At 50.7% G+C, this 21,917-nt stretch overlaps 1 protein-coding gene across 1 annotated transcript; it reads left to right on the top strand.

The window, feature by feature from the left end:
- Positions 1-1,921: 1,921 nt before the first annotated feature.
- On the top strand, positions 1,922-18,512 carry LOC110288570 (CD177 antigen). The gene is made up of 17 exons (XM_021154885.1): positions 1,922-1,992; positions 2,085-2,228; positions 2,441-2,626; positions 3,951-4,070; positions 4,300-4,416; positions 5,700-5,840; positions 6,077-6,262; positions 7,775-7,894; positions 8,049-8,174; positions 10,033-10,167; positions 10,281-10,466; positions 11,733-11,852; positions 12,003-12,122; positions 16,107-16,253; positions 17,115-17,300; positions 17,392-17,523; positions 18,043-18,512. The coding sequence occupies exons 1-17, from the start codon at positions 1,941-1,943 to the stop codon at positions 18,276-18,278; spliced, it is 2,454 nt and encodes an 817-aa protein (XP_021010544.1). The 5' UTR covers positions 1,922-1,940; the 3' UTR covers positions 18,279-18,512.
- Positions 18,513-21,917: the final 3,405 nt, after the last annotated feature.

The following is a 21,917-nucleotide window of genomic DNA, read 5'->3' as shown; positions in this document are numbered from 1 at the left end:
AGAAGTAGATATTATGTCTCCCGACCCAGGAAAGGAATTGGGGGGGGGGGGATGACTGGAGATACCTGGTCTACATGAAGCTCTGGGTTCCAGGCCCAACACTGCATAAACAAAGTGTTGCAAGCGAATGTCTATTAACTCGCAAACCAGGTTATCATTATGACTGTCGTTTTCCTAGAAAAATAAAAACCAACAACGGAAACAAAAACAAACACACCAAAAACAAACAAACAAACAAACAAACAAAGAAATTGGTTTTCTAGCATACCCTTTTTAAAAGTCCTTTGAAACAAGGACATTTCCCATTGCCAAAAAGTATCTTTTTTTTTTTCCATTTTATGTGTATCAGTGTTTTGCCGTCAGGTATGCATTATACCACACTCACACCCATGCCCTTGGGCTGGAGTTATACTACGCTGTGAGTCTGGGTACTGAACCTGAAGTTTCCACACAAGCAGCCAGTGTTCTTTACCCCTGAGCTGTCATCTCTCATTCCCTGAGCTCATTCCCAAGAAACATGTTACTTCTCCCTAGATTATCACCCACAACCACTACCTTATTCAGCTCCTTCCCAGATGGAAGGGAAGTAAAGACTGCAGGACCTACATTGTTCTGTGAGAACACAGACAAACAGAACAGCCTGGGAGGTGGAGAACAAATAGAAAAGCAGCGTAGAAAGATCAGAAAAGGCAAGGGGAACCGGATCTCCAGTGAGGCCAGGAAGGGCGGAGGTACACTTCACAATATCCTCTGAGGTGGTTGAGCCATTTCTCTACCTAGCCAGAAGGTAGCTAAGTAGCCCTGAGATGAAGAAATGGGATTCTTGTAGTACTTGGAAACAGGTGCCACACAGGCGGCTAAAGAGGAAAGAGCCACGGGGTTACCAGGAATCAGGATGTCCCCAGCTTTATTGTGAAAGGAGCTGGGTCTGAGACAGGAGGCTGGATCTGGACTTCCGAGTCTGAGGAAGGAGGGTTGCAGCCTGGAGCTATGGGTCTGAAGGAGGAGGGCCAGGGTCTGTACTCCTAAATTTGAGGGAGGGCGTTTGGTGTCTAAATCCCTAGGGCCGAGGGAAAGAAGGTTGGGGCCTAGACTCCCAGCTCTGAGGGACATTGTTGGGGTCTGGACCCTTGGGTTAGTAGTGTTGTAGCTTGTCAAAAGACCCTCACTCACATAAAGACCACAGAGACCGCCATTGTTGCAATACACATGAGGATTTTACTTATCCAACATGTTGGGGAACCTCCTCTCAGCACACAGACTGGAGAGGAGACCCAGGACAAAGAAAGAACACACTTTTTATACCTTTGTAAGGGCTGGACATAGGCACCAGGGTAGTTTGGCTTATTTTAATTGGTGTAGCCAATACCCTTTTTAGACATTGGTTGGTTTGTATAGGGTGACTCTCATTTTGTCTGGCCTTGAGGTTTTTAGTGTGTGAAGCAGAGCAAGGGAATTTTTAATCTTGTTTTGGAAGCTTAGTAATCTTGACCAGTAAAACTATGTTTTTACATTTGTTTAGTCAGCCAGCTTCCTTATCTGGCTCTGCACTTGGCCTGCTAGGACAATTTGGAAACTCCTTTAGAAGGGAGAAGGTACTGGGTAGTCTTGAATTTATTTTGGATATTACAGTAGCAAGAAGGCTGAGACCAGGCTCTTCAAGCCTGAGGGAAGAGTGTTTACCCCTGGTTCTAGGGGATAAAGGCTGGAGTTTGTACTCCTGCATCCGAGGAACGATGGGGCTGGTTATGTACTTTTCAGTGGGGGGGTGGGGTGGGGGAGGAAGTACTATCCAAACAGCCTAGTCTTTCTTACAGTAGATTAAGGGTGGAGCCCCCTCCCCCCATTTCCTGGGCTGCCTTGGGTAATACGGTGTATAAAAAGTGTTGCGTTTCCTGCTTGAAGAGCACTGGAGAAATTTCCAGCCACAGGCTGGTATCATGAATCCTATACCAGTGCTGACCCTTCTGGGGGTCACGATCTTGCTACCCTGTGCGTAAGAAAGCCAGCCCAGGAAGTGGGTATCTGTTCCAGGGAGTGGCATAAGGTAACCAGCTGAAACGGAGCTGTTCATCCCATCCCAGGTGTCCCAGCTCTGACCTGCCAGAAAAGCGAAGCACAGGCTGTGAGGAATGTGGCAGAGCTGCCTCTCAGGTGGTGGGGAGCTGGTGAGAAAACCTGCGAGGTTGGCGAGGGTTGCCAAGACTTGATAATGCTCCTGTATAATGGTAAGAACAATCTCCCTGTAAAGACCTGCTCCACTGCCCTCAGGCCTCCTGCATCCATCGGAGGAACTCTTCCTTAGCCGCAGGAGCCACCCGTCCAGGCCCAGTCCCCTCTTCTCTAGTGTCTCACCTACATCAGGGTGCACAACCTCGCTCCAGGACCCTGACATTCCAATCCTCTGCCTTCAGTTACCTGCCTTCCCTTCTCCATCCAGGACCCAAGGTCAACTTGGTGATCATCAAGGGCTGCACCAAGGTTGAGGACCAAGAGCCGCAGGTGATCTGGCTCAGGACAGGCCCTGGGCTCTCTGTGGTGTCCTACACCCATGTGTGTCGCCATGGTGACCTCTGCAATGATGTGAACAGCACTAAGATACTTGAGGACCTACCTACACCCACAGGTGCCTCGGGGAGGAAGAATGGTGGGAGAGGCTGGGAGGGGAGGGGAAGGCTGGGGAGAGATTGTCATAGGAAGGGGAGGGAGGCTGTGAGATAGAAGGGACCACGTGGGGTTACTCTTTGACACCGAGCTCCCTGGCTCTATCCCACACTTGACTGTGACTTTGTCCTTTTCCCCTCTTCCAATTCACTCAGCCTCCTTCTCTTCTCACCCACTCTTCCCTGCCTCCTGCCTCAGAACACTTCTGCCAGCACTTTACAACAGTGTGGGAGCCATGAGCTGGCCATAGTTTCTGATGTCAACTCCCACCCCCTGGCCCACCCCAGCTCTTCCAGCACAGCCCTTTCTTTCATGTGTCTGGGATCCGTTCTGTGGCGACTCTCACAAAGGGCTTTCTGTGTTTCCTTTACATAAGGGGCATTGCCCTCCAACTTTGTTGTTTGATTGGATTTTGTATGACAATGTGGGTGTACCCATGTTTCTGTGTGTACAGGTGTGTGTGAATATGTATAGGAGCCAGAGGCCTCAGAAAGCATCCAGTTAATGTCTTTGAAACAAGGTTTCTCAATGGAACCTGGAGCTAGCTCACAGATTAGGTGAGGATGGCTGACCAGCAAGCCTCAGGAATCCACTTGCCTCTGCCTCTGCCTCTGCCTCTGCCTCTGCCTCTGCCTCTGCCTCTGCCTCTGCCTCTGCCTCTGCCTCTGCCTCTGCCTNGCCTCTGCCTCTGCCTCTGCCTCTGCCTCTGCCTCTGCCTCTGCCTCTGCCTCTGCCTCTGCCTCTGCCTCTGCCTCTGCCTCTGCCTCTGCCTCCACCTCTTACATATCAGGATTATCAGTGGGCTAATGTACCTGCCTTCATACATGGGTGCTGGAAAGTTGAAACAGGTCCTCATGTTTCCAAGGAATGTCTCCTCAGCCCTGGCCTGGAACGTCTCACTGCCTTTACTGTTGTTGGGGTGAAGGTGGGCTGGAAGGACTTGCTCAACCAATGTTTATTTTCTTTCACTATTTTGCAGAAGCTGTGGGCGAAACTATGGCTTCATTCTAGGGCACCCTCCTTTCCTTGGCCTAGTCTCGTCTATGCCTATCTCAAAAGCCCCTTCTCCATCCATGCCTTCCTCAGGCCCAGAGTCACTGCTGCTCTCCCCATGACCTCTGTCCTTGATCCCTCCCAACTAGATCACAGCCTGATTTCCCCTGAGGCAGCTGGAGCTGTCTGAGGGGAGCCCCAGGAGGGCACGTTGGGAAAACCGAGTGGGGAAGAGGCATCTGAACCAAACCAAGGGCCTTCCCGCTGCCCCTCACCGAATCTGTTGCCTCCAGTCCCAGGGTCCCTGCGATGCCCACTCTGCCTTTCTAATGACAGCTGTGAGAATGCCCCAGAGCAGCTCTGCCCTGCAGGAAGCACACACTGCTACGATGGAGTTCTCAGGCTCAGGGGAGGTAAGCCTGGACACGGGGACCCTGTGAGAGTGAACCGGACATAGATGATTGACATATGAGTGTCAAAGGTAAACTGAGGTTGGGTGTGGAACCTACAAGAAATTAGGACTTGTCTACTGCAGAAATTAGATTTGCCTGAGACTTGGATAGTTCTACATCAGCTCTCTCTCTCTCTCTCCCTCCCTCCCTCCCTCCCTCCCTCCCCTCTTCTCCTCGCTCCCTTTCCTAGATGGCATCAGGACCAATCTCAAGGTGCAGGGCTGCATGTCCCAGCCAGACTGCAACCTGCTTAATGGCACCCAGGCGATTGGGACCTTGTATATGAGCGAAAACTGTGATCTTATAGGTGAGTCAAACCTGTAAAGCACTGAGTCCTTAAAGCTGCGGAGCGAGGCCAGACATTCCCCAAATCCAGCCGCTTATCACTCACTGTAAGTACGTGGGTGGGGTTGGGGGGACTGACTCTTTGGGGTGACTGGAGGGCTGGAGAGTGTGTCTGCAAGAGATGTGCAGTTGAGAGAAGAAGGGGATGTGGTCACGGTCAGAACGAAAGGAGCAGGTGCCTCGGCTAACATTGAATCAGATCTGGGTTCTCTAAATCTGGGCCAGGAGGAGAAAGGCTAAGAAGTTCAGAATCACCTGCTGGCGTTTCTGTGAGGGTGACGGGTTACTCCGCAGCATGGACTAGGGAAGCCTAGGTCTCCTGGAAGAGGTTTGTTTTAATGTGTGTGTGTGTGTGTGCGTGTGTATGTTCATGTGCACATATGTGTGGAGGTCAGAGGACAGCCTTAGACATCATTCTTAGAAACACCACCTGCCTCCTTTGAGGCGTGATCTCTCAAGGATCTGGAGCTTGCCGATTAGGCTAGACTTGCTGGTCAGTGAGACCCAAGAATCTACCTGCGTTTGCTCCCCTAGCATGAGGATACCAGGCAGGTACCACAAACACAGCTTTTTGAGGAGGGTTTTTTTGTTTGGTTGGTTTTTTGTTTTTGTTTTTGTTTTTGTTTTCGAGACAGGGTTTCTCTGTATAGCCCTGGCTGTCCTGGAACTCACTTTGTAGACCAGGCTCGCCTCGAACTCAGAAATCCGCTTGCCTCTGCCTCCCGAGTGCTGGGATTAAAGGCGTGCGTCACTACGCCCGGCTTGGTTTTGTCTTTTTTAGATGTTTTGTTTTTATGTGTGAAGGTTCAGGTTCCCAGAGAGGCCAGAAAAGAATGCCCTGGAGCAGGTGCTATAGGTGGCCATGAGCTGTCTGTTGTGGGTGCTGGGATCCGAACTCAGGTCCTCTGCAAGAGGAGCCACCTGTCCATCCCTGACACATACTTAGCCTTCCCATGAGCACTGGACATGGACTTAGGACCTTTTGCTTGCATAGCACGCACTTCACCAATGGAACCACATCTTCCCAGCTTGGTGTGGATCTTTACCCAACTTGATGGAAAAGCTTGAAAGATGCAGGCTAGATGCCACGTACGCCAAGGAGTCCGGCTTTGGGGAGTATCAGAGATGGTCCACACAACGGACCAACTTGTTAGTGTTTATAATGCATCATGACCCACCAGGAAGGAGTTTCCTGGGGCCTGGAGCTGGGGAAGCTGCTAAGGTGGATTTGATCTCCCTACCCAGGTCCACAGGCTGTGGATTGCAATAGTGGGAGATTGGAAACCGTGAGGAATGTATCAGATCTGCACTTGAGCTGGACGACTGGCTGGCAAACCTGTGAGGCTGGCGAGGGGTGTTATGAAACAGTGATGCTAATACAAAATGGTGAGAAGAACCTCCACTCATCTCACTAGGCCCTCCCCAAACATCCTGGGATGGACCCCATAGCTCACCCCCAAGGCCCTGGTATCATGAGCAGGTGCATCCTCTCCTGTCAGTTCCGCCTGGTCAGTTCCGCCTGGTCAGTTCCTCGCTGGGAAGGAAAGCACCTCCCACTAGGCAGTGGGAGGTCTTGGGAGGTCAGTCTGTACTTCAATCAATCAGTCGCCTTCTCTTGCCAGGACATGAATTTCACATGGTTCTCACTAAGGGATGTACTAGGGATATGAACAAAAAGGCTCAGCTCACCAAGCATAGAACAGGCCCAGGGATCTCCATCGTCTCCTACGTGCATGTGTGCCGCGACAAGGACTTCTGTAATGACCTGTCTTCAACAGACACTCTTTGGACCCCACCCCCTGACACAGGTACCAGGGGAGGTAAATCCCTGGAGAAGGGAAAGGGGCTGTCTGAAGGAAATACAGGACTGTGAGGTAGAAGTAAAAACACAGGGTCTATTTATTTTATTGTAATTTTTTTATTTTTGATGGTACTGAAGATAGAATGTAGGGCCTTGTAATATCCTAGGTTAACTGATCTCTACCACTGAGTCACACCCCCCCAGCCCCTCACTGACGGATCCTAGACAGGGGCTCTACCACTGAGCCATGCCCCCAGCCCCTCACTGGGGGATTCAAGGCAGGGGCTCTACCACTGAGCCACGCCCCCAGCCCCTCACTGGGGGATCCTAGACAGGGGCTCTACCACTGAGCCACGCCCCCAGCCCCTCACTGGGGGATTCTAGGCAGGGGCTCTACCACTGAGCCACGCCCCAGCCCCTCACTGGGGGATTCTAGGCAGGGGCTCTACCACTGAGCCACACCCCCAGCCCCTCACTGGGGGATTCTAGGCAGGGGCTCTACCACTGAGCCACGCCCCCAGCCTCTCACTGGGGGATTCTAGGCAAACACCACTGAATAATATCCTCACCCTTGAGGCTGCTTAAAATCACCACCACCAACTCCACCAGCTGGAATCTGTTAGCTCCCTCCACCTTGACCTTCAGTACTTGCACAGCCTTCAGGTCCCTCCATGGTCTCTCCCTGTGAACTCTTCTGTGGTTCCTTCCTGTATACTTCTCCCTCCTATGCTGGTCATGTCTTTATGCACCTTATTAATACCTCTGGCCTCTTCCCCCAACAATTTTGGAATAGGAGACTGAGTTGGTTTCCTGATTCTGAGCCATCTCAGAGAGGCCGTGCTCCCACCGTGCTCTTTCCACCTTCTCTGAGGCTGATTTGGATCCCGGATGGCACATTTAGTGTGTTTTGCGTTTCTCCTTCCTATTGAATATTATTCTAGAACATTCCCTTCTCATTGCTTGGCATTAGAAATAGTTCAAAGCAATGCTTTGCATCTCTCTATTCTGAAGTTCTCTTAAGAACAGAGCAGCTGACTTTCTCTTAGTTATTTTATAGAAGTTGGGAGTCAATGGGGCAGGGTTGGGCGGTGAAGAGATGGCTCAGTAATTAAGAAAGGACCCAAGTTCAGTTCCCAGCACCCACCTGGGGTGGCTCACATCTTCCTGTAACTCTAGTCCCGAAGAACATGAAGTGTGGGTGCCTACACACACATGCAAATCAGTCTCCCCTACACACAAATACACATAACCAAAAAAATACAAATCAATCGTACCCCCATTCTTCCTTGTTTAGGTTCACGTCTCTGAGCAGCTTATAGTCTCCTCCCAGACCTCACCTTGGAGAATAGTACTCTGGTGCTCTGGGCCCCAGGGTCTCCCTGGCTGCAGCTCAAATTCCCTGCATCTGGGCGTACACAGAGAGACTGAGGCATACTGGGGGATGAGTTGTGGGGTGTGTGTGGCTCTGAACCAAATCCAGAAACCTCCCACTGCCCCTCACTGCTTCTGCTGCTTCCAGTGCTAGGGACCCTGCGCTGCCGACACTGCCTTTCGACCCGCAGCTGTGCGAGTGCATCCGAGCAGGTCTGCCCCGTAGGCAGCACACACTGCTACAGTGGAGTCCTCAGCCTCAGGGGAGGTAAGCTTAGACCCAGGGACTCTGGGGGACTGAACATGGTGAGCTTCAAGGTGTGTGGAGCCAGTCTTCCAGAGTTGGGCTAGCCTCTGAGGCTCCCATGGTCTGTGTGTGCGTGCGCAAGCATCTCTATCTCTCCGCTCTCCTCCTATCTTAGGAGGGGTCATTTCTGATCTGAAGGTACAGGGATGCATATCGCAGTCCCAGCCAGGATGCAACCTGCTCAATGGTACCCAGACAATCGGACCCATGGATGTGCGTGAGGACTGCGGTCGTCAGTTAGGTGAGTTGTGTGTGGAAAAACAAGGCCGAGCCCTCTACTTCAGCCTCCTAGCAAAAGGAAACCATCAACAGAGGTTACCCACAGTGGCCATTTAGATGAACATCACTCACTCCAGTGTGTGCCCTTGAGACTCTCCAGAGGCTTCAAGGTTGGGACCAAGCAGAGACTGTGACTCAGGGGACAAGAAGCCATTGAGAGATGCTTTAAGTGACTCTGGACCAGTGATTGATGAGGTGGCTTAGTGGGCATAACCCCTACTGACCTAAGTTCTATCCCTGAAACCCACATGGTGGAAGGAGAGAATTCACCCCAAGTTGTCCTCTGTGCCTCAGCTGTATGCTGTGATGTGCACACGCCCATAGAGTAAATAAATGTAATTAAACAAAACAAAACCGTGATCCTGACCCGGGTGAGCCTGTCTATGTGGGAGATGTATGGGAAGAATGTTGGGGTGCAAGGTGGTCTCTCTGCACAGGGTTCCATGCCGGTGCCAGTGCAGAGGCCCCGGCAGCGTTGGTTCTCTCGGCGGGTGCTTCTTTCTGATTGCATCCTTTTGTAATCTGTCTTTACCGTATATTCATTGGATGGGGCAATGGGTTCCACAAGGGCATTTCCTTGTCAAATGTTCTTTCCTTCCTGTCCCCTCTTTCCTCTTTTGAAGTCACTTCCCAAGGAGTCCCCTTTCTTCCTTTAAGTCATACGTATTTATGCATGTGTGTATGTATGTGTTCTAACATATGAGAGGACATATGAAATGTTTGTCTTTCTGAGTCCTGCCTATTTTATTTAATATAATGATCCTGCGGTTTGCTTGCTTGTTTTTTTTTTCTTTTGTTTTACAAATGACATTTCTTTCTTGCTCTTTTAAGTTTAACAATGTATTTCATTACTACGAATGTAATGAATTCTTATATAACCGGGAGTGTGATGTGTGTTGGTATATGCACACTAGGCTGGCTGGCCCCCATTCCCAACATTCACCATCTCTACTGCCAAATGCTGGGTTTTATGGGATACTATGGATTGGAACTCAGGTCCTCTAACTTTTAGAGTAAGCACTCATGCATGCCTGAAGCCTCGGGCTCCATCCTCAGCAAAGGAAGCCCACCATGGCGGCATGTGCCTGCCATCCCTGCTCTCAAGAGTTAGAGGCAGGGGGCTCAGAAGTTCAAGGTTTTCCCTGGCTATACAGTAAGTCTGAGACTAGCCTGGGCTACACGAGAGCCTGTCTCAGAGGAAAACAATTCCACGGTGTGCATACGCCACCCACATTCCTACAAGCTTGACTTTGGGTGACCTTGGGTCTCTGCCTTCTATATGACAAACTTCCATTCTCTCCTCCATCTTCAGGCATCCTCACCCACAGGACTGTGCAACCCCAGTGGCCTTGCTTTATAGAAATGAAAATCAGAGAGACCCAAGGGTCCTTTAGGTACATGCAGAAGGCGTAAGGGCTAAGAGGGGACTCTAGAGCACCCCACAATGCACTCAAGAGCATTGCCTGTTGCGCACAGGGTGGAGCAGAATACCGTGGCCTGCCTCCTTAATGATCTGTAATGACAGTAAGGCAACTGGGAGCCAAAGCAGGGAAGGAAGATCCAGTAGGGATCCTGGCTTGCCAGGTCTTCTCAGACTCTGCCTCAGTTTCCTCTTCTGGGAAACCAGCATTAATCTCTGTGTCAGCTCATTTTTCCCCACAGCTAGACCCTGAGACTCATGGGCATGGATTGGATGTGTCCAGCACCAAGGCTTCCTGCCTTGAGCAGCACGAGAGAAGATTCTGGCAGGGTCCCCTTGCTGCTGCCTGTGAACGAAGTCCCTTACTGAGAGGAATTTTCTCTCTTCTTTCTCACTGCAGATGCTCTGAAATGCCAGCATGGGACACTGAAGACTGTGAAGGATATATCGGAGCTGCCTCTCCAGTGGACGGCTGGCCAGAAAATCTGTAATGTGGGTGAAGGCTGCCAAGACACACTGATGATGATAGAGAACGGTAGGAAGCCCCTCTGCGCAGAGACCCACCCCTTATGCTTGGCCCTGCTCCCTTATTTCTACTGGGCAACAGCCCTGACCTCCACCCAAGCCTGACCACTTCTATCTGCCCAGGAGAGCAGGTGAACTTGGTTCTCACGAAAGGCTGCACTACCGCAAAGGACCAAGAGGCCAAAGTCACGGAGCACAGAACTGGACCAGGGCTATCTGTCACCTCCTACACCCGAGTGTGCCGTGAAAAAGACTCCTGCAATGACCTGTCTACCACAGCCCCTCTCTGGGCTCCACCTCCTGTGACAGGTGCCTGAGGACATTAGAAGGAAGCTGGCTGTGAGGGAGAAATGGAGGCAGGGTTCCAGCGGAAGAGTGCAGGGGCAAGAAATCTACGAACACTATACATGTTGTACACTTCCCGGAGAGCAGCCAGCCAGCTCATTCCCTCCACTTTACCTCACATTCTCCACAGCCCACTGCCCACCTCCCCTCCTCTCCATGGCTCTCCCTTCTCCATTCCTTTGATTCCCTAAGATCTGCACTTCCCTGAGACCCACAGTAATTCTAAACTCCCCTGGCCGACTGCTTCCAGCAATCCTGAATGAAGTGGATTTTCTTACTTTTTAAAAAATGATCCTTTTTAGTTGTGTTAGAGTGTGAGTATGCATGTATGTGCAGACACCTGCAGAGGCCAGGAGAGAACACTGGATCCCCTGGAGGTGGGGTTATAGGTCGTTGTGAGACTCCGGCCATGGGTGCTAGCAGTCAGCCTTGGATCCTCTAGAAGAGCATTATCCAGTCTTAACTGCTGAGCCATCTCTTGATCTCCCCAGATCACCTTGTATGCTTCTCTTCACGTATCATATTTAATCATGAGTCAGGGTTGCCTGTGTGCACCACTGAGTGTGCACAGCCTTTGTGAGTCCGGTTTGTTCCCCAACACATGGGTCCCAGGGGTTACATTCAGGCCATCTGGCTTGGTGGCAGGCATGTCACCTGCTAAGCCATCTCTGTGATCATCTGGGTGGGTTTTCTAATGAAGCCCCAGTCTCACACTCTGGCCCTGACCAAGCCTGGTTTCCAGCCTCTTTTCCCTCTTGCCATCTGGATGTGTTTGCTTCATTCACATCTCATTCAAGAATGTTGCATTTCTTCTGCCTCCTGGGCACTGGGCTGGAACTCTCCACTCTCCTTGTCTGCTGTTAAGCTGGCTGGCTTCGTGTTTCTGTGTTCTCTGGAGTAATTGGGGATGCAGGTATTTTCTTCAACTATTCAGCAAAAGTTGTGTGTAAAGCTTCCTGGCCTTCCTCAGCCCTTCCTCCCCTGACTTATCTATGTCAGATAAGTCTCAGCAATCCCCACATGCTCTTCCTGCATTCCAGGGTCTCTGCAGGCCTCCCAGTCCTCTTGTTCACCTGCTACCACAGCCCCAGTGCCCTGTAGCTGGGCCTGTATGAGAGGAGCCCTGAAAGGCTCCTTAGAGAGACTGAAGCGTGTTGGGGAACTAAGAGGGCTGCCTGAATGCTAACCCAGAGCTTCCAGCTGTCCTTCCCTGTGTCTGTTGCTTCCCAGCCCCAGGGACCACACGCTGCCCTCTCTGCTTTTCTGAACAAGCCTGTGAGAATGCACCGGAGCAGGTCTGCCCCGCAGGCAGCACACACTGCTATAGTGGAGTCCTCAGCCTCAGGGGAGGTAAGCCTGGACATAGGGACCCTGGTGGACTGAACATGTTGAGCCTCAAGGAGTGTGGAGCGAGCCTCCCAGAGCTGGGCTAGCTTCTGAGGCTCGTGTGGTCTGTGTGTGTGCGAGCATCTCTGTCTCTCTGCTCTCCTCCTATCCTAGGAGGGATCATTTCTGATCTGAAGGTGCAGGGCTGTATGTCCCAGCCAGGATGCAACCTGCTCAAAGGCACCCAGACAATCGGACCCATGGATGTGAGTGAGCGCTGCAGTCCTCTGTCAGGTGAGCTGCATGTGGGAGAAATTAGGTCACACCTTGCACATCAACACCCACAGTTGTCAACTGAGGCTGGGCCACCCCTGTCCTTTAAATGAGTATTAACCACTTAGCCATGCACAAGAGAAGTGATGCCCCATGGAGGCTGGGAGGTGGGGGGCAAAGAGAGGGAGGTGTCCATTTGAAGGGGAAAGGCAGGGAGCACGGCCCAAGATGGGGAGGCAGGAGTCCATTGAGGGGGGCTTTAGATAATTTTGAGAAGAGCAAGCCTGCTCGACCTGATGTGTGAGAGGTTGGACATACGAGGGAGGACAGTTGGGGTACAACAGGGTCACTTCATGACTGGCACCTGGCAGGGTTCATCTGGGACTCGGGCGTTTATTTCTGATTACATTTCTACGCACCCTGACCTTTGGGCAGCCCTGATCTGCTTCCTTTAGACCAATCCCCCATTCTCTCCATCACTTTCATTCATATTTATCCACGAGGCTGCCTGCTCCCCAGGAAAGAAAATCACAGGATGAAGAGTCTTATCTCTTTGTACATGTGTGCCATTAACTCTTAAAGCCCCGCAGAGAAAGGGTTCCACACTGCCCCTAGCTAGAGCAGCTTAAGGGTATGGGCTGGAGGCCGCCGGCCTTTCGTGGACAAGACCTGAGTCAATCAGGTGGCCTGGGTGTGCATGCTGATGTGAGGCCTCGCAGGACCCTATGGTCCCCGCAGACCCCTCGGGTGAGTAACACCCCATCTGTGCCTAATGGGCCTCCTGGGCTGGGGGTGAGGAGAATCAGCCTGCTCATTCTGTAACAGTACAGAAAGAGGGGCTCAGAACTGACAGAAATGGATGCTGGTGTCAGAGGTTTTCATCTGGGAAGTGACCTGTCTTAGGTTTCTTGGTAGAAATGGCATGCCAGCGACAGGGGAGAGGGCTCTGTGGCTAAGAGAATTTTCTGTGCAAATATGAGGATCCGAACTCGGGTCCATAACCTCCACCTAAAAAGCTGGGTATGGCTGCGCACACACCTCTAACCTCGGTGCTGTGGGAGGCAGAGACAGGAGGATCATTGCAGCTTGCTGGTTGCCACCTATCTCCAGGTCAACGGGAGACACTGTCTCAAGGGAGGGAATAACATAGAAAATGATAGAAAAGGACATTTGACATTCTTGTCCAGACTTTGGACATGCATGTACAGCCACACATGTGCACATGCACACACACACAGCCACACATATACACATGCACACACACACAGCCACACATATGCACATGCACACACAGACACACGTGTGCATGCACACACAGAGACACACAAGTACACATGAACACACAGAGACACACACGGACACAGACACATATGTATATACACACAGAGACACAGACAGACAGACAGACACAGACACACATGTACACACACAGACACCGACAGACATACATATACACAGACAGAGACACACATGTACACATGTACACACATGTACACACACACATAGACACACACATATACACAGACAGATAGACAAACACACAGTACATACACACAGGCGTAGACATACATGTACACACATAGACACACATGTACACACAGACAGACACAGACACATATGTACACACACAGAGACAGACAGACACACAGACAGACACACGTACACACACACAAACACAACACATATGTGCACATGCACACCCAGACACAGACACACATGTACACACACATACAGACACAGACACATATGTACCCACGCACACACAGACACACAAAAACAGACACACACACATGCACACACATACACACACACTAAAATAGAAAATAAGTCTCAGCAGTGACATCTCAGTGCTCCCTGCCCTCTTCCTCTTTCTTGATGACACCTGAGCAGTTTGCCCACCCTGGCACATCCTTCTGTCTTCCATTGGTCCCTGACACCATGCATACCCCTAGCCTGAAGAGCTTTGTCTGAGGCATAGTAACCAGGAGGAAGAGGAAGGGGATGGGTCCATGAAGAAGTAGGGAGGTCAAGTCATGCAGGCTCCTGTGAGCCAGTTTAAGAAGTCAGACTTTTATTCAGAGGGAGATGGAGACCTGCCTGAAGTTTCTGCCTTCTCAGGGTTTCTCAGAGTTTTCCAGAGAGCAGATATGATTACCTAATGCTTTAGGAGGACCCAGGGGCTGTTGGGTGGTAACTAAGATGAGGACAAGTGAATAGTGCCCAGAGAGACCCACAACAGTCAGGGAAAGGCCTTGTGTCATCTTTGCTGGCTGGAGGCATTAGAGGTGGGGACTGTGCTCAGGATCTGCAGACTGTGCAGAGCAAGTCACACGGGGTTCCCTGGGGACAGCAACATGGGCTGCAGAGAAAGAATGGATGAGAATGGGGGCAGAGCTGCAGCTGGAGCAACTGGGGGAAAGGAGCCACCTTTGAGCAAGATGGGGAGGATGTGGGTGGGGTGGAGCAGAGAGTGCAGGTCTGGTTTGCAGGAGGAGGGCAGCTCAGAAATGATTTCAGCCTCCCACTTGGGCCACTGAGAGGGTTGGGGGTCCTTGTGGACAGCTGTCCCAACTCCAAATATTTCGCATGATGCTGGCACAGGTGATAATGTAATGATCCTGAGAGCTCCCTTAGGGAAGTCCCATGTTCAGGATCCTCAAACTAGATTGGTCAACCATGATGCTAAGGTGACAGCCAAGATTCTGAGTCCAGCTCTGCCACTTACTGCCTGGGTGACATTGGGCAGGCTCCACAACACCTCCTGCCTGCTGCCCTCCCTTGAGAATGCTGTCACTTGCTGGGGGCTGTAGTTAGGAGATGACACAGTTGAATCAACAGTGACTATAGGAGCTGGCTCTACAAACCCTGTGCTTCTGAGACAGAAGCCAGGGGCCACAGAGCAAAATGTGAGGATGGAGGGGGGGGGCTCATCCTTAGAGATCCATCTCCATATCCAGGCACAGAGCAGTACTCTGTGCTCACTACATATTGAGCAGTTTTGTTTGGAATCTAGGACTTTTCAGTGTAAGGAAATACAGTATGTCAGGGAGATGACTTTGTTGGTAAAGGGTCTGCAGCCCCAGAACTGGGGAAGACAGCTGGTCTTACAGATTACTGGGTCTGGCCAAAGGAGTGAGCACTATTAGACTCTGCTTCTGCCCTTAGGACATCAGGCACCACTGAGAGCCAGGCAAAGACAAGTTCTTCTCTATTGTAGGAAGTGAAATGACTCTTCTAAGCCATATTCAGTGACACAGTGGCTCTCTTTATTCGGGAGTAACAAGGGCTGACTAAACTGTGGGGAGTCGGTAGGGGTTTTCAAGGAGAGTGTACATTATTGGTGGGAGCTGAGATGCTGGGAATGTTCAATTTGCATGAAGAGGGATTCTGGGTGCTCGCCCCTGTAATTTGGCCATGAGGCTATGTGACTTCTAGGGCAGGCATTCAGGCCTGGAACAAAAAAAAAAGAGCAACCCTTAACTACTGCCAGCCTCAAGATGAGATTTTTAGGGTTCTTGCCCTTGCCCTTGGTAACATGGCTTACATGCCCCACAAGACCCTATCTCAAACAAGGAGATGAAGCCTGATGAAGGAAGACACTTGGCATTGACCCCTGAGGGCACGCTTCTGTGCACACACTTCTGCAAGCACCAACACAAACACACCCAGAAATATATGGCTCCAGGCCTCCTTCCTTGTTATTGTAGTGAGAACATGAAACCAGATGGGGATAGAGAACGCCCAGAGAGGGATCAGTGGAGAAGCAAGCCTTCCTCACGAGGCTCTGAGAGGAGGTCCTTGCAGGGGTTCAGGCAGTAACTGGGTGAGGAGGGCTGTAGGCCTGGAGGCTTTGAGTTCTCGGTCCCCCTTAATGCAAGGCAGGAATGTCACAGCCAGGGCATTGGGAGTATGTCAGGATGCGATGGCCTTCCCAGCCCAGAAGCTGCAGGGGCAGGCATGGTGGGCTCTGTGACTTCCATAAACCCAGGATTTTCCTCTCCACAGATACAACTGAGTTGTCCTGTTACAGGGGTGTGATGTTTGAGCTTGGCAATGACTTTGCGAAGAAACCTGTCAAGTGGACAGCACCAGGGTCTCAGGTGTGTGCGCCTGATGAGATTTGTCAAGAGACGCTGCTGCTCATAGATGTAGGTACGTGGGCTGAGCTGGAGGGTCACACTCCGGCACTGGGCCAGGCCAGTGCCCTGTAGATCCTGTCCAGCCTACTCACACCTGAGATCTCTGTCTGACTCCTCCCTCTGCACCTCATCTTGCTGAGCAGTTATATGTGGTAGCCCCATGCCCAGAGCTGAGAACGGTGCTGGGATGCAGAATTCCTAGTGACCTGGACCCTTTGAAGGAGTGCTGGGCTGGGGATGTGGTTCAGTAGCACAAAGCCCTGAACTTGATCTCCAGCCTCAGGTAAACTGGGTGTGCCTGTGATACCAGTGCTGGGAAAGAAGAGACATTTCCATTGAGATTCATTACCACCCTCAAGTGTATAGTGAATTCAAATCTAAGCTGGGCTATCTGAGACTGTCAAAGAGAAAGCAAGAGTGAGGCAAAGATCAAGAGAAACAGAGAAAAGAAGGGAGGGAGGGAGGCAAAGAAGGAGGGAAGGATGCTGAGTGCCTGTGTCAGGTTCTGCTAAGCCTGAGTCCTGCAGCTCTACAGGGAAGTGGGAAGGAGAGAGAAGCAGAGCCCAGGGAGCCAAGTGTGGTGTGAAGGGCAGAGTGTAGAGAGAAGCCCAGCAGGGGAGAGGAGATGCTGATCAGGGTAAGGTTGCAGCAAGGTGCAGGGGCTCAGTGTGTGGAGGGGCCTGGTAACAGGGTCTGCAAGGGGGCAGCACAGAGGGAGCCAGTCTGGAGCTGGTCTTTGGCAGATTCAGGATACGATCTGTGCTATTGTTCCTGTGGATTGTAGTCTCCCTATGATGAAGGGGCCCAAGAGCAAGGCTCCCAGTCCTTGCCTTTCTCCCCTTCTGATCCTGGTGCTCGCTGACATTCCCCACAGGAAAACAATCAGCCTTCCTGGGGAGCAAAGGCTGCAGCAGTCCTGGGGCGCAGGACAATATTGGTGTCTCCATATTCTCCCGGCTCCCTGGGATGCTGGTAGCTTCCTATACCAAATTCTGTTCTTCCCACCTGTGCAATGGAGCCGACAGCAGCAGTGTCCTTCTAAGCATCCTCCCTCGTCCAGGTATGGGATCCAGCGACACGGAGTCGGGAGTTAAGCCGGTGACTGTACTGTAGATGAGAGTATGCAACTCAACCCTTCTCTCTGTCCTCAGATGTTCCTCCCCCAGGAGATGTGCAGTGCCCCATGTGTGTAGAGTTATTTGGATCCTGCAGGAGCACTGACTCTGTCACCTGCCCTAAGGGTGCCACTCACTGTTATAAAGGTGACATTGCACTACAGGGAGGTGAGTGCAGATGGTTGGACCCCTGGACTGAAGGGCCTGGACTCTGGGATTTGAGGATGAGAGTTGTGCGCTAACTCCCAAGTCTGAGGGAGATGAGATGGGGCTGTCTCAGATGGAAGAGGCCTGGGTACTGGACACCTGGGTCTGAGGGAGGAGGTTGGGTCCTAGAGTCCTGGGTCTGAGGAAGGAGGGCTGGGGCCTGGACCCCTGGAACTGAGGGAGGAGGGCTGGGGCCTGGAGCCCTGGAACTGAGGGAGGAGGGCTGGGGCCTGGACCCCTGGGTCTGAGGAAGGAGGGTTTGGGCCTGGATCCCTGGAACTGAGGGAGGAGGTTGGGTCCTGGAGTCCTGGGTCTGAGGAAGGAGGGCTGGGGCCTGGACCCCTGGAACTGAGGGAGGAAGGGAGGGGTTAGAGTCACAGTCTGAAGGGTAGTGGTTCCGGTATCTGAGGTCTGGACTCATGGGTCTGAGTTTCCTGCACTGCTGAACTGTGCCACCCCTGACCTGTCCTCACCTTCCAGGTGGACTGACTACCAGAGTGAGCATTCAGGGGTGCATGGCCCCACCTATCAAACCTTTACTGGGTGACTCCAAAACAATCGGTATCTTCTCGGCAGAGGAGATCTCTGACTATCAACATGATGATGATGTTACCTCGGCCCCTTCCCTGGCCTGGACGTTACGGCTATCAGCCTGGATGTTAGGGCTATTGGCTCTTCTCAGCTCTTTGTATGCTGGGATCTGTCCTCTCTGCTGAACCCTTTTCCTGGCCATTCTTAATCCCTCTTGGCCACCCAGACCCAGCCCTCCTCTGACTTCAAAGACCTGAGGCTGGGCGCTGTCAGCCTGCGCTCTCAGGAGCCCTCATCCCTCACCCACACACTTCTGCCCCTCATGCTTAGACTTGGGAGCCACTGAACCCAGCCGGCTCCAGAGCAGACAGGCACACGTTGACCACATGTGGAAAATAAAGTTGCTGTTGTTTGTCCAAGTGCTGTGTTTCTCTGTGTGAGGAGCTGAGGGCTCACAGTGGGGTCCATGGCGAGTCTAGCTGCCAAGGCCCATCCTCCCCATATACACCCCACATCTTCTTGCCAACTGTCTTAGTCAGGGTTTCTATTCCTGCACAAACATCATGACCAAGAAGCAAGTTGGGGAGGAAAGGGTTTATTCAGCTTTCGCTTCCACATTGCTGTTCATCACCAAGGAAGTCAGGACTGGAACTCAAATAGGTTAGGAAGCAGGAGCTGATGCAGAGGCCATGGAGGGATGTTCCTTATTGGCTTGCTTCCCCTGGCTTGCTCAGCCTGCTCTCTTATAGAACCCAGGACTACCAGCCCAGGGATGGTACCACTCACAATGGGCCCTCCCACCTTGATCACTAATTGAGAAAATGTCTTACACTGGATCTCATGGGGGCATTTCCTCACCTGAATGAAGCTCCTTTCTGTGATAACTCCAGCTTGTGTCAAGTTGACACAAAACTAGCCAGTACACCAACTGTGGCTTCCCAGAGCCTCCTGGTGCTGCAGCAGGAAGTGCTGGATCTCACTGTAACCTGTCAGGGCAGGAGGCTGTGTCCCTCAGCTTCTTCCTCATCAGCCAGGGTCACAGCAAAGGGCTTTGCCTTACCTGAGCAGCAGGGTAAGAGGCTATAAGTGATACAAAGATCATGTTAATTGTCATGGGAGGAAAGATGAGCTGAAAAAAGGTTTTTCACCATTTCTTAGGGCCATTACACCATGTGAATGCTGCCGTGGTAGACTGGAGGAGGTGAGAATCAGGACACACACACACACCATCTTAGTTAGGGTTTCCATTGCTGTGAAGAAACACCATGACTAAGGCAACTCTTATAAAACAAAACATTTAATTGGGACTGGCTTACAATTTAGAGGCTTAGTCCAGTGTCATCATGGCAGTGAAGCATGACAGGGCTTAACCTGGCTCCCCAACAGCCTTTCACAGACCCTGGCTCTTGGGCTCCAGTTGACAAGGAATGGTGTTCACAGAAGGAACCCCCCATCTCAACAGTGAGTCGGACAGAGAGACAGACTAGTGACTGGAGGGGAAAGGCTTGGTGAGATCTCGGGGGAGGGGAGGGGGCGAGGGCCTGCAGAGCTGATGTTCCTTGCTAAGCTGTGTCTGCTGCATGCATCTGTCTCTGTTGGAGTGTGTCGGGCTTACGCAGCACCTGGTCAGCCTGTGCATCACTTTGTTACTAGACAGAGAATTACATTGTGGTGTATGTCAGCGACAAATCTGTCAGCGACAAATCGTGGGTGCCCTCCCTACAACTCAGACTGTTCCAGGCAAAGGTAGTTGCAGGATAATTCGAGTTTTTGATAAGCAACCTTACTTGATGAAATACTATTTCACATTCAGAGTTAGGTAAACCCCCCTCCTCCACTGCCTCGCAAAACCTGGCATAGATTTTTTTTGGTCATTATTTTTCTGTCTCTAACTGGACTTCTGAGTTACGGTTCATAAAAATGTCACTGGGGAGTTTTTATTTTTGTTGTTGTTTTTGCTGGGTATACTGGGTAGCACTGTAGCCTTGAGATAGACCTACTACTTCATGCAGATGTAGCCTTCATCCCTTACTTCCTTTGATGTCACTGGTATAGCAGTGGCCGCTTAGGACTGCACCTCACATAGCACGCGGTCTTAATGTGTTGCTGGGCTCGCTGCTGTTGTGAATGGTGCAGTGACCACTCGGGGCAGGCAGGAGTCCCCCAGGCACTCGCTGATGCTTTGTTCTTTGGCACAGCTGCAACCCATGGGGCTTCAGAGGGGGACATGCTGTTTCACATGGGTGCCAGCTCCTTGCTGCGAAGGAAGGAAGGGTTGACACTGTGTAGTTTCAGAACAGTTATTGTGAGTTATGGTGTAAACAGATATGGAGCATAAGTGGACATTGTGAGTTAAACCATTCTTACTAGAGAAAGGTCTGTAAGAAAAGATTTTGTAAATCTCTTAATTTTGTGTAAAATATGTCTAGAATTTGAAGTGACTAAACTCTAGCACATCATCTGTCAGGTCTCAGCGTCTTCCTAATGCTGTGACCCTTTAATACAGTTTCTCAGGTCGAGCTGCCTCCCTCCCAACTGGAAAATTATTTCATTGCTATTTCATGACTGTAATTTTGATACTGCTGTGAATGGCAATGGAAATATCTGAGATGCAGGATCTCTGATAGGAAACCCCTGGGAAAAAGTGGTTCAAGCCCCATGTAGGACGAAGCCCCATAAAGCTCTAGAGCCAGATGCTGCAGATCTTAAGAAGTTGTGGCTTGGCTACATGGCATTAGGACCATTAGGAGTAGTATGATACTCTTGCCCAGAAGTGAGCCTTTGCTGTGTGCACATGTGCAGAGGCCAGTTGTTGAGATGGATGTCTTCTTTTATTGGTCTGCACCTTGTTTTCTGAGACAGAGTGTGTCACTGGCTCTGAAGCTCACCAATTCTGTCTCTACCCTCTAGAGCTGGGTCACAGGTAATCCCTGCTGTGTGTGGTTTTTGCCTGGATTCTGGGAATCTGACCTCAGGTCCTCATGCTTGTTTGTCAGGGATGTTACTTGTGGACTCAACTCTCCAGACCCATCAGGTATTTTTTTTTTTTAAGGGCTGGAGAGGGCTCAGGGTTTAGAATTCTTGCTTGTTTTTCAGAGGATCCAGGTTCAATTTCCAGCACTTACATGGTGGCTCACAACCACCCCAATTTCAGATTAGTAGGATCCGACACCCTCTTTGGGACTCCTAGAGCGCTGGGCACGAGCATGCTGCTTAAATATACATTCATGTAAAACATGTATACAATATAAATAAATGAATCTTTAAGAAATGTTTTTTTTTTAAGTCACAGTGGTTACATTATATAGTAGTCCTCAATACTGTTTGCCATCTCATAGAATTTAATGCTCTTCAGACAAGTAAGTGATTTGTGACTTGTGGAGGGGGATGGGGAGAAATTAGGCCAGATACTTTTAGGCAGTAGAATGGACAGAATGGGTTGGTGTCTTTATGTACCAGAAAAAGCTATATCCTTTAATTCCTGTTCTATCTGGTTCTTTCTCTTTGGGGTGTAGACAGTGGTATTTTGGAGGTAATTTCAGCTCATGAGAGTTGACATTAAAGTTTTCGAAGGAATGGAAGCTAGTTTCTGAACACAGACATTATTAAGAATCAAGCACATTTTCAATTAAGGTATATTTAAAAGAAAGGGAACTGGTTGTATCTGTCCCACATTCGAGAATCAAAAGATTTTTCCTCTCAGAGTAGTTTAGACCAAGATTGAGAACTTGAATTCTCTGCTTCTTTCTGTGTCTTCTTTCTTTCTTTCTTTCTTTCTTTCTTTCTTTCTTTCTTTCTTTCTTTCTTTCTTTTTTTTTTGTTTT

This window comes from Mus caroli, unplaced genomic scaffold, assembly GCF_900094665.2.
Source record: "Mus caroli unplaced genomic scaffold, CAROLI_EIJ_v1.1 scaffold_7531_1, whole genome shotgun sequence".
Lineage (NCBI taxonomy): Eukaryota > Metazoa > Chordata > Mammalia > Rodentia > Muridae > Mus > Mus caroli.
The sequence above is the reverse complement of the archived record's forward strand: the minus strand, read 5'-3'. Positions and strand labels throughout refer to the sequence as shown.

Excerpts from the sequence above, each read along its gene's own strand:
- LOC110288570 (XM_021154885.1), top strand. The coding sequence starts at position 1,941 with ATGAATCCTATACCAGTGCTGACCCTTCTGGGGGTCACGATCTTGCTA. Across the intron at positions 8,175-10,032 it reads GGACTGCGGTCGTCAGTTAG|ATGCTCTGAAATGCCAGCAT; the intron begins GTGAGTTGTGTG and ends TTCTCACTGCAG. Across the intron at positions 17,524-18,042 it reads TGACATTGCACTACAGGGAG|GTGGACTGACTACCAGAGTG; the intron begins GTGAGTGCAGAT and ends CTCACCTTCCAG.